Source organism: Coregonus clupeaformis, chromosome 8, assembly GCF_020615455.1.
Source record: "Coregonus clupeaformis isolate EN_2021a chromosome 8, ASM2061545v1, whole genome shotgun sequence".
NCBI lineage: Eukaryota > Metazoa > Chordata > Actinopteri > Salmoniformes > Salmonidae > Coregonus > Coregonus clupeaformis.
In genome coordinates, this window is record NC_059199.1 from 51,400,851 (window position 1) to 51,415,502 (window position 14,652).

At 43.7% G+C, this 14,652-nt stretch overlaps 2 protein-coding genes across 5 annotated transcripts; one reads left to right on the forward strand and one right to left on the reverse strand.

The window, feature by feature from the left end:
* Nucleotides 1-1,192: 1,192 nt before the first annotated feature.
* LOC121572898 (3-oxoacyl-[acyl-carrier-protein] synthase, mitochondrial) lies at nucleotides 1,193-3,857 on the reverse strand. Of its 2 annotated transcripts, none has more exons than XM_041884934.1 (5): nucleotides 3,785-3,857; nucleotides 2,910-3,484; nucleotides 2,447-2,679; nucleotides 2,024-2,251; nucleotides 1,193-1,772 (listed from the first exon to the last, which is right to left on the reverse strand). In XM_041884934.1, the coding sequence occupies exons 2-5, from the start codon at nucleotides 3,447-3,449 to the stop codon at nucleotides 1,370-1,372; spliced, it is 1,404 nt and encodes a 467-aa protein (XP_041740868.1). In that variant the 5' UTR covers nucleotides 3,450-3,484; nucleotides 3,785-3,857; the 3' UTR covers nucleotides 1,193-1,369. The 2 variants fall into 2 exon arrangements, with proteins under 2 accessions (XP_041740868.1, XP_041740867.1); XM_041884933.2 differs by having other exon boundaries at nucleotides 3,751-3,853.
* A 238-nt stretch (nucleotides 3,858-4,095) lies between these two features.
* On the forward strand, nucleotides 4,096-14,642 carry ngly1 (N-glycanase 1). Of its 3 annotated transcripts, none has more exons than XM_041883710.1 (12): nucleotides 4,096-4,258; nucleotides 6,538-6,652; nucleotides 6,832-7,053; nucleotides 7,227-7,389; nucleotides 8,403-8,622; nucleotides 8,862-8,983; nucleotides 9,591-9,736; nucleotides 10,040-10,150; nucleotides 12,845-13,021; nucleotides 13,296-13,487; nucleotides 13,798-13,975; nucleotides 14,257-14,642. In XM_041883710.1, the coding sequence occupies exons 1-12, from the start codon at nucleotides 4,158-4,160 to the stop codon at nucleotides 14,436-14,438; spliced, it is 1,929 nt and encodes a 642-aa protein (XP_041739644.1). In that variant the 5' UTR covers nucleotides 4,096-4,157; the 3' UTR covers nucleotides 14,439-14,642. The 3 variants fall into 3 exon arrangements, with proteins under 3 accessions (XP_041739644.1, XP_041739646.1, XP_041739645.1); XM_041883712.1 differs by having other exon boundaries at nucleotides 13,798-13,863; nucleotides 14,257-14,420; XM_041883711.1 differs by having other exon boundaries at nucleotides 4,196-4,282.
* Nucleotides 14,643-14,652: the final 10 nt, after the last annotated feature.

The following is a 14,652-nucleotide window of genomic DNA, read 5'->3' on the forward strand; positions in this document are numbered from 1 at the left end:
TGGTTCAACAACTCAGTTTCTCTTTTCCATAGAAGAGCGGCTAGCACTGATTATTGCTTGTGGAGGAACAAAAGTGGAGGAACAAATGTGAAAGCTTATTTTCCTGGTCCCCTCCGGGACATGTTTTTTCCATTACCTCTATGTCTCCCTTGAAATAATGTTTGCGTCCCAAATGAGTACACTCATTTTGTTTTGACCAGAGCCCTATAGGCCCTGGTCAAAAGTAGTGTGCTAGGGGGAATAGGGTGCCATTTGGGATGCAGAAAATGTCACATTGTCTCCACTTAACCTTCCCTATCACATCACCACCGTGCCCTCCTCTGTCTGAGACTGAGACCTTGTTGTTCACACAGAACCCAGACAAATACAAGGCCAGTTTACCTGACAATTTACCGGAGAATCTCCATTGAAAGCTCTTTTTAGTCCAGGACAAGGCTTTTTAATCTGTGTCTGGGAAACCGGCCCCCAGTATGTAGAATATATCTTACAGAGCTAGGATGGATGAACACCTTAAATACCAGTAAATACACAAAATGCTCTGCTTGCATGTATTGCTGATTTAACAAACAAAACCATAAGCACTTTCAGTGTGAGAGAGAGAGAGAGAGAGAGAGAGAAAACGAGAGAGAGGATTATTGGTAACGTTAGATCATCTCTCCTCCAATAAACAGCAGTGCTAAATCCGGCTGTAGAATTACACCAGTGGTTCTTTCGTCACTGTATCCTCAATCACATTTTGCTCTGCCTGGGGTAACCCTGAAGTAGCCCCCTCGTGCAATTTACCAGTAGGCATATGTTCTTATGCGTCTTCCCAAGTAACCTGGGGATAGGCCAAGTATCCCCAGGTTTACCCATAACTCAGGTAGAGAACCACTGAATTCCACCATTTAAAAAACCCTGTTTTGGAGGACAGGAAGTGTGAACATGGGCCTTTGGGACCCAAATGAGTGACTGTGCTGTTTATGATGTTTATGCTCATGGTGGATCCAGGAAGCCTTGCGAAATTACACTTTATGACTAACCAACTGCTCATTCATGGGCTGGAGCACAGCCTTCTAATACAATAACGGGCTCTGGGCTGGAGCTGAACTGCCTGTATAAATATCAAAGGTAATAAACCCATAGCCTCTCCAGTGTAGTCTCCATGTGAGACAGTGACACCTGCTGGTGATAAATATACATACTACTGGTATTCAAGTACACAAAGTACATCTGTATTTTAATGAACAAAATGCAAACATCGATCATCATTTCATGCAAATTATTTACCCTGTTACATGTCCCAATATAATATTGAGAATATTTTGAAACTGAAATACTAGGAATCCCATACAAAACAAGTAAGAATTGAATCCTTCAGACAAGCTTTTCAGACACTGGCGAGACACAGCGACACATTAGTCCCCCCAAACCCAAAAGAGTTTGTGAGAGCTACCCGTCTGCCCTCTGTCTTCCACTGCTGTGCCGTGCAGGGCACATAGTTCAGGTCAAACTCTGGCTCGGTGCGGTCCAGGTTGAGGGTGGGTGGCAAAGTGCTGTGGTAGCAGGCCAGGGCAGTGAAGGCTGCCTCTAGGGCCCCAGCAGCCCCCAGGAGATGCCCCGTGGCCCCCTTAGTGGAGGAGACAGCCAGGGCGGCGGCGTGCTGCTGGAACAGTCTCTTGATGGCAGCGTTCTCTGCAGCGTCACCTAGTGGTGTAGAGGTGGCATGTGCGTTCACGTACGTCACATGGGCTGGTTCCACACCTGCGTCTCGGAGCGCTGCAGACATGCACCTGGAAGAAGAACAGGATAATTAAAATGGACTGTAAAAATGTAATCACTTCAAATTTGTTCACCATTTCATTTAACATTTCTGAATTGTTTTGAAATAGGCCTAAGATTTTTTACATATTTTTTTCATGGTCATGTTGATAGATATTGATAATGGTACTGGCTACAGTACATCTCAATGGTTCCTTAACTCCTAACACAAATAGTAAGCACCTGGTGAAAGAGTGCTATAAACCCCATCCATGACTTTTACCTGAAGGCTCCGTCTCCATCAGCAGCGGGGGCTGTGATGTGGCTGGCGTCCCCTGACAGTCCGTACCCCAGCACCTCAGCATACACCCTGGCCCGCCTCCCCACAGCATGCTCCCACTCCTCCAGGAGCACCACCGCAGCCCCTTCACCCATCACAAACCCATCCCTCTCTGGGTGGAAGGGCCGTGATGCCAGCCTGGGCTGGTCATTCCAGTGGGTACTCAGAGCCCTTCAAATAAAAGTTAAAGTTGAATTACACCGACATAGCAGTCAGTACAAACTGAAATCCATGAACATACAAATGGCATAGGCATATCTTAATACATATGTACACATTTATAAAAGGACATACTAGATGTATACTAACAACAACAATAACACAAACAAACAACAACAAAAATATCCTGGGATTTTCAAGATTTACCTCGCCCTTGCGAACCCCGCGATTGACAGAGGTCCCACACAGGCTTCTGTCCCACCCGCTACCATGGCGACAGCGTCTCCGTGGACGATGAACCTGGCTGCGTCACCGAGGGCATGGGCTCCAGTGGTGCAGGCGGTGGACACAGCGTGGTTGGGGCCTTTTAGTTTGTGCTTGATGCTGATGTGACCGGCAGCCATGTTGACCAGGATACGAGGCACAAAGAAGGGGCTGACCTAGAATACAAATACAATACAACTTTTATTAAATCCATCCATCAAAATGGAAATTGGTGTTTTATTTGCAGTCTGTTGTTATTTAATCCCACATTCTCAACCCTTCTCTGCAAATAGGACACACTCCTACCTACTAAGCCTGCCACAAACACACACACACACATCTGAGAAGTTGGAAGCAGCACAGCACACTTCAGCGCCTGCTGGCTACAGCGGACCCCATAACTGACCTTACTGTAACCTTTCGCCTGGAAGATGGCCGACGTCTTGGCGATCTCGTCCAGCGAAACCATGCCCATCCCCACTGACACCCCTGTGGTCAGTTGCTCCTCAGGCCTGCTGGGATACCACCCAGAATCCTCCAGTGCCAGCTGGGCGGCACCGAGAGCCATGACAGTGGCTGGTGACATACTGTTGATCTCCCCGCGCGTGGCGAATCTCTCGTCCTTGAACTGGCCCTCTCCGTCCCCTCTGGGCACCAGGGCTGCCACTTTACAGGGGACTGTCTTATACGTCTCAGAGTCAAGGGCGACGATCCCACTGGCACCGCTAATCAGCTGCTTCCAGGGTAGAGTAGTCCCTGTGCCGAGAGGAGAGACAAGTCCTATTCCAGTGATTGCTACTCTCCTCCTGGGCGGACTCTTTCCACAGGTGTAGTGTCTCAGATTTGGACATGTTGAACACATACAAGTGCTCTTGTTGAGAAGTGTTCTGGTGGTGCGATGTGATGCAACGTACAACAGCAGCTTTGGCCAACACAATGAAGACATGATGTTGATTTGTTTCTCTGCTATCTCTGTGGATCCTGTGGTGTAGAGAAAAAACAATAATAAACAGTTTAGCAGCATAACTCATTCTTGACTCATACCTATCACGTCAATACAGTATGGTATGTAGGTAGTGCAAATGCTATCATATCCTTATCCTTGCAAAATTATAGGCTACTGCTCTATCTGTGTCCCTGGATCCAGGCTGTCAATGACTGATCCCTCACCAACACGACAGGCTACTAGCGTTCTAATTTGTCCAACTACGAAATAAACCTCCCTTAATCATCTATTTGCCACTTACCACGTCAAAGCGATGATAGATTATGTCATTATACCTCTGAAATCCTCTGCAAATGTCAAATGAGTCTCGCTAACACACTGGCATCCAAACAACTGAGTTCATTCAACGGGGATACTGTCGTATTGCCTGATACCATACATTGAACATAGAAGTGTAGATTACAATTTTTATACAACAGAACAATGTAAATTAATGCATACATTTAGGAAATACTGCTTTATGGATATCATTACCATATTCTACATCGATTTTTGAATAGTTGTTATTTGAATAGTTGTGATTTGTTCAGGCATTGCAGTGGCAGCTATTTTGATTATTTACTTAAGGTTGCTAGCAGCAGTGAAATCATCGCTACCTACCTCAGTGAGTAAAATACGTCCAGGGAAGGAGGTTGTAGCAGAGAAAACATGGCTGCGTCTCAAGGATTCTCAACATTATGCGAAAATTCGAATGAAGTGTTTCTAGACGTCGCGAAATTGTTGATCACCTATGCCGACAACATTCTTAGGTAATAATGTCAGTGTGCTTGAATGTAAGTGAAAAACATAGCCTAGCTAACTTTGCTGGTTAGCTTATAATGCTAGCCTCCTTACTAACTAGCTAGATTCTTTAGCTCATAGCTAGACATTATGCAGTGTCATCTTGTTGAAAATAAAATGGAAATACGAGGCGACTACAAACTACTGAAACCGTCACGCGCAAAGCTATCATCCGCTTGAGGCGCGAGCGCTTGTTACATCGTAATGACATTTATTTGCCTCTTGGAAACGATTGGAACAAATGTAGCTACTTATCTCTAGCTCAACTTTCTCTCATGCAGCTGCTGAGAAACGTATGAAAATTGCTACAAGGAACTCAAAATACCTGCCAGATCTTCACATACCGACATAACATACAGTGCCTTGCAACAGTATTCAGACCCCTTGCCTGTTGGATTATATCACATTTTATTCTTATAAAGTGGAATAAAAATTGCAATATGATTTGTCAACAATCTACACAATACTCGTGTCTAAGTGGATAAAAAATCTACATTTTTTTTGGGGGGGGTGAATAAAAATGTAATAACAAAAATATAGTCGTTGTATTAGTATTCAGCTCCCTGAGTGAATACATGTTAGAATCCTTTGGCATCGATTACAGCTGTCTTCTTGGGTAAGTTAGCTGCAAAATGCAGAAGTCGCTCTGCCATTTCCTTGTTGCTAAAATTGTAATAGTTCGCCTAATTTCAGTTTGTGACAACAATGTATAGTGTAGATAATCATTGTACCATCTAAGCCGCTGTGAAATATCTTTGCAATAACCAAAAAATATTGTATTTTCTGCTTTATTTAAGCTAGTGTACAAAACCGAAAGTAACACGCAAAAATTACATTTAAGCACGGGAAGCATAGAAATAGGGCTTCTTAGAGTTGCTTTCAATGAGTGACAGATCTATAACTCACATTTCTATGTGAATTTGGTCGTCCTCCAAAAAGTTACATATTGCAGCTTTAAAATTATGGGAGTTGTCTGAGTCCTTTTTGGGTAAATCTCTAATCGCTTTGCACACCTGGATTGTGCAATATTTGCCCATTTATTCTTTTAAAAATTCTTCAATCTCTGTCAAGCTGTTGGGGAATCATGGCTAGACAGCAATTGTCATGTGTTGCCATAGATTTTAAAGCCAATTTATGTCAAAACTGTAACTTGGCCACTCCGGAACATTCACTGTCTTCTTGGTAAGCAACTCCAGTGTAGATTTGGCCTTGTATTGTAGGTTATTGTCCTGCTGAAAGGTGAATTCCTCTGCCAGTGTCTGGTGTAAAGCAGACTGACTGAAGCAGGTTTTCCTCTAGCATTATGCCTGTGGTTAGATCCATCCCTTTTCTTTTTATCCTGAAAAACTCCCCAGTATTTGCCGATGTCAAGCATACCCATACCATGATGCAGCCACCACCATGCTTGAAAATAAGGAGGCAGTTACTCAATGATTTGTTATATTTGGGGCAAATATAAGGCTTTGCATTTAGGCCAAATAGTGTATTCCTTTGCTGTGTTTTTTCTCCCTCTCAGTATTACTTTAGTGCCTTGTTGCATACAAGATGCATGTTTAGGAATATTTTTGTATATTTTTATTATTTTCACACTGTCATTTAGGTCATTATTGAGAGACACTACAATGTTGTTGTTCCATCCTCAAGAATGGCCTCATGGTAACATCGCTGAGCAGTTTCATTCCTGTCCTGCAGCTCAGTTCAGAAGAACTACTATCTTTGTGTCTGGGTGGTTTAATACATAATCCAATGCGTAATTATTAACTTGACCATGCTTAAAGAGAGATTCAATGTCTGATTTGTTATTGTTACCCATCTACCAATCACTGCCCTTCTTTTACGAGGCTTTCGAAAAGCTCCTTGGTCTTTGTAGTTAAATCTGTGCTTGAAATTCAATACTTGACTGAGGGACCTTACAGATGTTGTATGTATGGGGGACAGAGGAAGGGTTAGTCATTCAAAAATAATGTCAGCCTGTATTATTTCACACTGTTGTAGTCCATGTAATTTATTATGTGATTTGTTAAGCCAAATTGTATTCCTTAACTAATTTAGGCTTGCCTAAACAAAAGGGATGAATACTTATGCAACGATTATTTTAATTATTAATTTTGTATTTAAATGACAATTAAATCTATTTTAATCCCACTTTGCAACACAATAAAAGTTAAGAAATCCAAGGAGTCTGAATACTTTTGCAAGGCATCCAATGCATATTCACTACCTAAGATATTTGTGAATGTCCTTACAGGAATCCCAATGAAGGCAAATACAGGTCTATTCGAATAGGGAACCCTACATTTTCCACCAAACTCCTGCCTATCAGAGGGGCAGTGGAGTGCCTCTTTGAGATGGGCTTTGAGGAGGTAGGCTACTATTGTCGTCATCCTTATTCTAAAAACACACTGATTGAATGTCATTGAAATGTCAAGAAAGATGTATGCATGACTACCTTTGAAAAGTTCAACATAAGTGAACATGCCAGAAGCCTAGATGCATGTCTTTTGGGATGTATTTTTATCTGGATGTCTCCCTCTCTCCTCAGGCTGAAACTCACCTGGTGTTCCCCAAGTCTGCCTCTGTGGACCAACTGAGGAGAATCCGGGAGTCCATCGCTGCAGAAAGGGATCAGAGACTGGGTGTGGGGCAGACCCAACAGTCTCCTGTGACAGCGAGTGCCCCAGCCCTAACCTCAGCCCCAGCCCATGGTCCACCTGTTACTGCCAGCCTGCCAGCTAGACAAACCCCTGCACAAGCACCTTCCTTGGTAAAGCTTCAGTCTTGTGTTTAGGATAATTTCTCTCTGATACACTCTACTTTTCTTTGTCAGTAAACAATTGCATCCCTTAAATTTAACTCTCTCCCCTCTTCTCTCATCTCTCTCTCTCTCCCTCCTCTCTCACCCCCTCCTCCCTCCCTCCCTCTGTTTCTGTTCACCAGGAAAGCAGTATGATCTTCCTGACCACCCTTCAGTCTAACTTCCAGCATGTGATGGAGTATGAGAACTCAGAGCTACAGCAGAAAGCTCTAGACGTTATACCACACCAGCAGCTGACCACTGCAGTCAAGGAGAAACTACAGCAGGGCAAGCAGGCTGATCCAGGTAACACCAACCCCGTAGTTCAGAGTTCCTATTCAGGTTTAACCTCATTCCCAGTCTCAATTGCTACTGTCGGCTGGCAGATGAGATGAATTCAGGCTAAACCAGTTCTACTGTGCTTTATAAACGCTGGGTGGATTGCAACGAAGACGCGGAACTTCACATGGATCACCGTGTTGGCAGAGTTTTTCTTAAAACGATACTAACGGGAGATTACATGCACCTGCGTGCTAAAATAAGCTTGATTGCAATGGAAAAACTCACAACAATAAACCGGTGATTTAGCTGATCTTACGTTGATACCAGACAGCTGCAACTGTCCTTGTCTAGGTTCTCTATTCCCACCCCCAATGAAATAACGACTTCTCAGGAGGATCAGAAGCCGTAAGGCTGATGAATGTAAAATACTTATTCTAAGAATATAAGTGCCTATACTTCATTCAAACGTTTAATCTTAAATGGCAAAATAATATGTGTACCATTTGAAGTAATGTTATTAGACTACATTTTAATTTGATAAAAAATTATAGATTATATAACTAATCTCGATTGACTTGATTTAGTTACATATTTAAAACATTGACCATGCAGATATTTCCCCCCGGTCTTGATAAGAAATGACTATACTTTTTAAAGACAAATTGTAATTAATGGATTACATTAAATTGTAAATGAAAAATGTATGAGGCTGGGTAAATTACCACAGACATCCGCTTTAGGGAACGGTAAATCGGTGGCCAATGATGGTTGCAATTGAGATCAGCCGTGCGGGTAATTTTAGTGCGTATTGATGGTTTAACGAGACATTACCTTGTTTTTGTTGCAATAGGCCTAATAATAATTATTAAAACAACGACAACAAGAACACCGTTGCTACCTCACTCCACAGCGAAGGTGCATGAATAAAGGAGCAAACTCTTCAGAGCTTGTAATCAAACAGTTCAGATGTTTATTGTATTTCTTTAAAGACATTTATCCTTGCTTTGACCGTATTCCTGTCTCTCTCCGGTCTTCAGATTGCAACCTGAGTGAAGAGGACCTACTGGTGCTGGCGCTGCTCCGCTGGTTTAAAGAGGAGTTCTTCTCCTGGGTGGACTGCCTGCCTTGCAGCCACTGTGGGGGTCCAACCCAGTCCTCAGGCCCACTGGCCCCATCTACAGAGGACCTTCGCTGGGGAGCCCAGAGGGTAGAGAACCATCACTGTCAGGCCTGTAACCACTCTACCAGGTTCCCCAGGTGGGTTCAATGAGTCAGTGTTTTCGCTATCATTATATATCACAACTGTTTCAAAGATAAGCTGGAACGTGGTCCTACGAGGCCTTTTGGTAGGAGCGTGGTGCTAACAATGCCAAGGTCGTGGGTTCAATTCCTGCAGGGATTATACTTAAAAAGGGATGCACTCACTACTGTAAGTCACATTGGATAAAAAGATATGCTAAGGGACATATTAAGACATCACTCTCCTCTGTATGCAGGTACAACAACCCTGAGAAGCTGCTGGAGACCAGGAGAGGGCGCTGTGGGGAGTGGGCCAACTGTTTCACCCTGTGCTGCAGAGCCCTGGGCCTGGAGGCCAGGTATATCTGGGACAGCACAGGTACTGTAACACTCTATTCATTCATGTTAAAGCACATGTACTGTTACTGGATGCTCTACTAATTAAGACAGGTTCAGGAGGGGTTCTCTCAACATGTTCCAGTTGTTCTTTGTTCACATTTACATTTTAGTCATTTAGCAGACGCTCTTATCCAGAGCGACTTACAGTTAGTGCATACATTATTTTATCGAACCCACAACCCTGGCGTTGCAAACGCCATGCTCTACCAACTGAGCTACATCCCTGCCGGCCATTCCCTCCCCTACCCTGGATGACGCTGGGCCAATTGTGCGCGCCGCCCCATGGGTCTCCCGGTCGAGGCCGGCTACGACAGAGCCTGGATTCGAACCAGGATCTCTAGTGGCACAGCTAGCACTGCGATGCAGTGCCTTAGACCATTGCGCCACTCGGTTAAAGTATGACCACTTTCCCATTCTCTGCACTTATCTCTGGAGAGGTTTATTGACGACATGCAGGAATTTGCTCCATGGCTGTTTATCCTATTCTATTCTCAACTATTTCTAACTGACCATAACTGTGCATCTCCGCAAAAACTGTATGGCAGATATGTCATTAATATGTTTGCCTGGACCGTGTCCTGTCCCAGACCACGTGTGGACAGAGGTGTACTCTGCCTCTCAGCACCGCTGGCTGCACTGTGACTCCTGTGAGAACGCCTGTGACAAACCTTTGCTCTATGAGATCGGCTGGGGCAAGAAACTAGCCTACGTTCTGGCTTTCTCCAAGGACCAGGTGAGGAACACACTCGGTCTCACACAGAATGTAGACTTTGTAGGTGCCAGAGAGAGTAGTTGGCGTTTCCCACTGAAAATGCCTTGTTCAACCATCTTGACCACTGCTACCACTTGTGGCTAAACACAAAGCAATAGTGAGCATTCACTTAGGCCCAATCTGTTAACGTATGAAGAGATGCTTGACCTAATCTCTTCACGCGTGCTTAGCTTGATTATACACACTTCAGAATCAAATGAGTCAATAAGTTTCTAGCTGTGGCTTGTAGAGTTTTCAGGATGTTAGGAGTGTGTTGTGCTGCAGGTGGTGGATGTGACCTGGAGGTATTCCTGTAAGCACCCAGAGGTCCTGTCCAGACGGACCAAGGTCCAGGAGCCCTGGCTGCTACACACCATCAACGGGCTCAATGCTGTGGTAGGTTCACCTCAGAATTCCACCACTTTTTAACCTCATATATTCAGCACCAAACCAGTGTCTACATATGTGTAAACAGGTATAATGCTTCACTTGTTATGAGCATATACAGTACCAGTCCAAAGTTTGGACACACCTACTCATTCAAGGGTTTTTATTTATTTTTAGTATGAGGGGTTGGAGAGAGGGCAGAGAGTCTGACATGGTCTCTCCACACACTGTCTCTGTCTATGATGGGGGATTCAGCCAGGGATTGGCCCTCTGCTTCCGTTGGAACAGCTTGAGAAGAGGGAGCTCATACTCTTGACTCTTTGGGGTCAGATTGGAACTGCTTTTCCGACCAGCTCTAGAGATTCCTGAGGGTCTGTAGCCTATACGTGACGGCCATGAGAAGTGCTTTTTCGGTTACATGGATGTTAATCAGATGATTATAAATGTGTGTTATTTTTTCTCAGTTAAAGCCCTTGATTGGCCGTTTAAACTTATCGTTTTTTTATTTTAAGTCAACCATTTTGGTTGTAATTACGCCTGTCTAGTAAAAAATTCCAATCATAATAGACAGTTTCAGCCTTAATTATGATTTGCCTGTGGTTCTGAGGCACATGAAAAGGCCCGTAATTGAGGAAAGGGAGGAGGGAGGGAATAATAGTGAAGACATCAAAACTATGAAATAACGTATATGGAATCATGTAGTTACCAAAAAAGTGTTAAACAAATCAAAATATATTTTAGATTTTTTAAAGTAGCCACCCTTTGCCTTGATGACAGCTTTGCACACTCTTGGCATTCTCTCAACCAGATTCACCTGGAATGCTTTTCTAACAGTCTTGAAGGAGTTCCCACATATGCTGAGCACTTGCTGGCTGCTTTTCCTAAACTCTGCGGTCCAACTCATCCCAAACCATCTCAATTGGGTTGAGGTCAGGTGATTGTGGAGGCCAGGTCATCTGATCCAGCACTCCATCACTCTCCTTATTGGCCAAATAGCCCTTACACAGCCTGGAAGTGTGTTTTGGGTCATTGTCCTGTTGAAAAACAAATGATAGTCCCACTAAGCGCAAACCAGATGGGATGGCGTATCGCTGCAGAATGCTGTGGGAGCCATGCTGGTTAAGTGTGCCTTGAATTCTAAATAAATCACAGACAGTGTCACCAGCAAAGCACCATCACACCACCTCCTCCATGCTACACGGTGGGAACCACACATGCGGAGATCATCCGTTCACCTACTCTGCGTCTCACAAGGACATGGCGGTTGGAACCAAAAATCTTCAATTTGGACAGATTTCCACCGGTCTAATGTCCATTGCTCGTGTTTCTTGGCCCAAGCAAGTCTCTTATTCTTAATGGTGAACTTAGTGGTTTCTTTGCAGCAATTCAACCATGAAGGCCTGATTTCACGCAGTTTCCTCTGAACAGTTGATGTTGAGATGTGTCTGTTACTTGAACTCTGTGAAGCATTTATTTGGGCTGCAATCAGAGGTGTAGTTACTCTAATGAACTTATCATTTACATTTAAGTAATTTAGCGACTTACAAATTGGTGCATTCAACTTAGGATAGCCAGTGGGACAACCACCCTTTTTTTATGGGTGTGTGGGGGAGGGGGGGTAGAAGGATTACTGTTATACTATTCCAGGTATTCCTTAAAGAGGTAGGGTTTCAAGTGTCTCCAGAAGGTGGTCAGTGACTCCGCTGTCCTGGCGTCGTGGGGGAGCTTGTTCCACCATTGGGGTGCCAGAGCAGCGAATAGCTTTGACTGGGCTGAGCGGGAACTGCGCTTCCGTAGAGGTAGGGGGGCTAACAGGCCAGAGGTGGATGAACGTAGTGCGGTCCTCATGAGAGCCAGTTTCATCATAGCGCTTGATGGTTTTTGCAACTGCACTTGAAAAAACTTTCAAAGTTCTTTGAAATTTTCCGGATTGAATAACCTTCATGTCTTTAAAGTAATGATGGACTGTCGTTTCTCTTTGCTTATTTGAGGTGTTCTTGCCAAAATATGGACTTGATCTTTTACCAAATAGGGCTATCTTCTGTATACCCCCCCCCCCCCCTACCTTGTCACAACACAACTAATTGGCTCAAACGCATAAAAAAAAGGAAAGAAATTCCACAAATTTCTTTTAAGAAGCACACCTGTTAATTGAAATGCATTTCAGGTGACTACCTCATGAAGCTGGCTGAGAGAATGGCAAGAGTGTGCAAAGCTGTCATCAAGGCAAAGGGTGGCTACTTTGAAGAATCTCAAATATTTAAAAAAATGTAACACGTTTTTGGTTAGTACATGATTCCATATGTGTTATTTCATAGTTTTGATGTCTTGACTATTATTCTACAATGTAGAAAATAGTAAAAATAAAGAAAGAAAACCCTTGAATGAGTAGGTGTGTCCAAACCTTTGACTGGTACTGTATGATATGCAATTTGTGTAGAGAGACACCTCTCATCTGGTGCGGTAGATTGTAAACCTACAAGCAATTTAATTCAAAAGGAGGCTTATTAAATGTATTTTTTAAACTAGATTTTTTTAGGCTTAATGGCCCTGAATTTGCCAGTCAGCTCAAGAGATTATGCAGCCCCTCACCCATGCTGTTCTGGTAGCAGTCACTCTACCCAGAGCCTGATAACATTCCTGTGTTTTAATCTGTAGAGGGTAGCGCTCAGTCACCCATTACTTTCCTGTATTCATTTCCAGAGGCAGCAGTCCCTGAGCTCTGAGAGGAAGAAGGAGCTGTTAGAGATGCTTCTAGTGGAGCTGGTGGAGTTTATATCTCCTAAGACACCCAAACAGGGTGATCTGGGGGGACGCAACTCTGGCTCCCTTGCCTGGAAGGCTGCCCGTGGGGAGACAGGACTAGGGACTACCCCATCAGTGAGATATACAGCTGTGTTACTGAGTCAAATAACTGGTTACTTCCTTGCATGTTTGTGGACCCACTGGGACCACTGATATGAAAATGTATGCATGCATGACTGTAGTCGCTTTGACTGTAATCGCTTTGGATAAAAGTGTCTGCTAAATGGCTTATTATTATTATTAACTTTAATGGTCCTTTGAGTCGGATAGGAACACTTGTCTTGGAACTTGGGGACCAGTGGGGGCAACAGCTCTTTTAAATGAATGTGTTTGTGTTTCTCCCCCCCAGGCTGCTGCAGCAGAGTTTGTGTTTGTTCCGACTGAGAAGGAGAAAAGTGGGAGAGTATTCCATCTGCGGTACAACTCCACCAAGGATCACTACTGCAGGGTGTCCAATGACAGTGAGGACATTCAGGGCTGGGACAAGACTGTGTGGAGGAAAGAGTCTGTCCTCAGGAAGCTGGAGAATGACTGGCAGATGGTTAGTTTTCATCCATGATATGTCATAAACGACAAGATGCAACGCTCTTATTGATTCAATGCAGTTCTTGTATTGACACATCAATGGGATACTTTGTTGCTTTTCTGTCATTTTTCTATTGGTCAGTCTTTGTGATCGTTAATTCAAGGGCATGACTATTTTGCAGAACCAATAATAAAGAAGTTGCCTTTATCAATATATCCAACCTTTGGATATGTTGCTTCTATAGGATGTGTGTATCTCAACTGTAAATGTTTCCATATTTATGCTGTATTTTTCCTGTCAGTAAATGCGCTCTATGCCCTGTCAGGTGTATCTAGCTCGTACAGAGGGCTCATCGTCAGGGAACATCAGTTGGAAGTTGGACTGTGCTCCTGTAAGAATGAAGATAAAGACTGTCTCAGTCAGAGCATGCAGCCAGACCTTTCACTCTGGAACCGTCCGCTGGAGTCTGCAGTCTGGACAGAACACCACAGAGTTCTCAGGAGGTTGATGGATGATTGATAGATTTTTGTCAGATAGATTTTTGTCTGGTTTGTGTGACCCATCCCTTTCAGGATTAAGTTGGAAGCCTTTTTTCAAATCGACTTAAAGTGCTAATTGTATACTGGTACTTAGTGATTTGTAAATGTAAAACGGATATATTATGATTTGATAATCAGGTGTGACAGTGAACGACATTGATTTGCATGTGCACTTAAATTATATATTTTTTCTTCCTTATCCTGCATAACAATGGCTAAATGTTTTGTCATGTTTTTGAACACAGACGGGGAGATGCATTTGGTTGCGGGTCTTTCTGGATCCTCTGAGTTGGTCGTGGAGGCGGAGCTAGCTGGAGGAGAGGGAGAGTCGTCATGGCAACACTCCCAGCTGTTCCGGCGGAGTTTGAATGAGCTTGAGGAATCCTCGTTGGAAATCCTCGTTGAGATGGAAGAGGAGGACGCTTGATGATGGAGACACTGTGCATTCGATGGCGATCGCGCTGAGCAAGGCGCTGCTATGTTGGTTCGCTAATCTTCATCACGTAATGAGTAGTTATTTTGGGATGCAACATGATGTATAGATCAGTGATTCTGCTCAGTGCCTTGCTCAAGATCAGGGGTGTCAATCTCATTCCATGGAGGGCCAAGTGTCTGCTGGTTTTTGTTTTTGTCTTTCAATT

Coding starts and splice junctions, on each gene's coding strand:
- LOC121572898 (XM_041884934.1), bottom strand. CDS start 3,449: ATGTCTTCATTGTGTTGGCCAAAGCTGCTGTTGTACGTTGCATCACAT. Junction 2,680..2,909: donor AGGCGAAAGGTTACAGTAAG/GTCAGTTATGGG, acceptor TTTGTATTCTAG/GTCAGCCCCTTCTTTGTGCC. Junction 2,252..2,446: donor GCGGGGTTCGCAAGGGCGAG/GTAAATCTTGAA, acceptor TTTTATTTGAAG/GGCTCTGAGTACCCACTGGA.
- ngly1 (XM_041883710.1), top strand. CDS start 4,158: ATGGCTGCGTCTCAAGGATTCTCAACATTATGCGAAAATTCGAATGAA. Junction 10,151..12,844: donor TCAACGGGCTCAATGCTGTG/GTAGGTTCACCT, acceptor ATTCATTTCCAG/AGGCAGCAGTCCCTGAGCTC. Junction 13,976..14,256: donor CACCACAGAGTTCTCAGGAG/GTTGATGGATGA, acceptor TTTTGAACACAG/ACGGGGAGATGCATTTGGTT.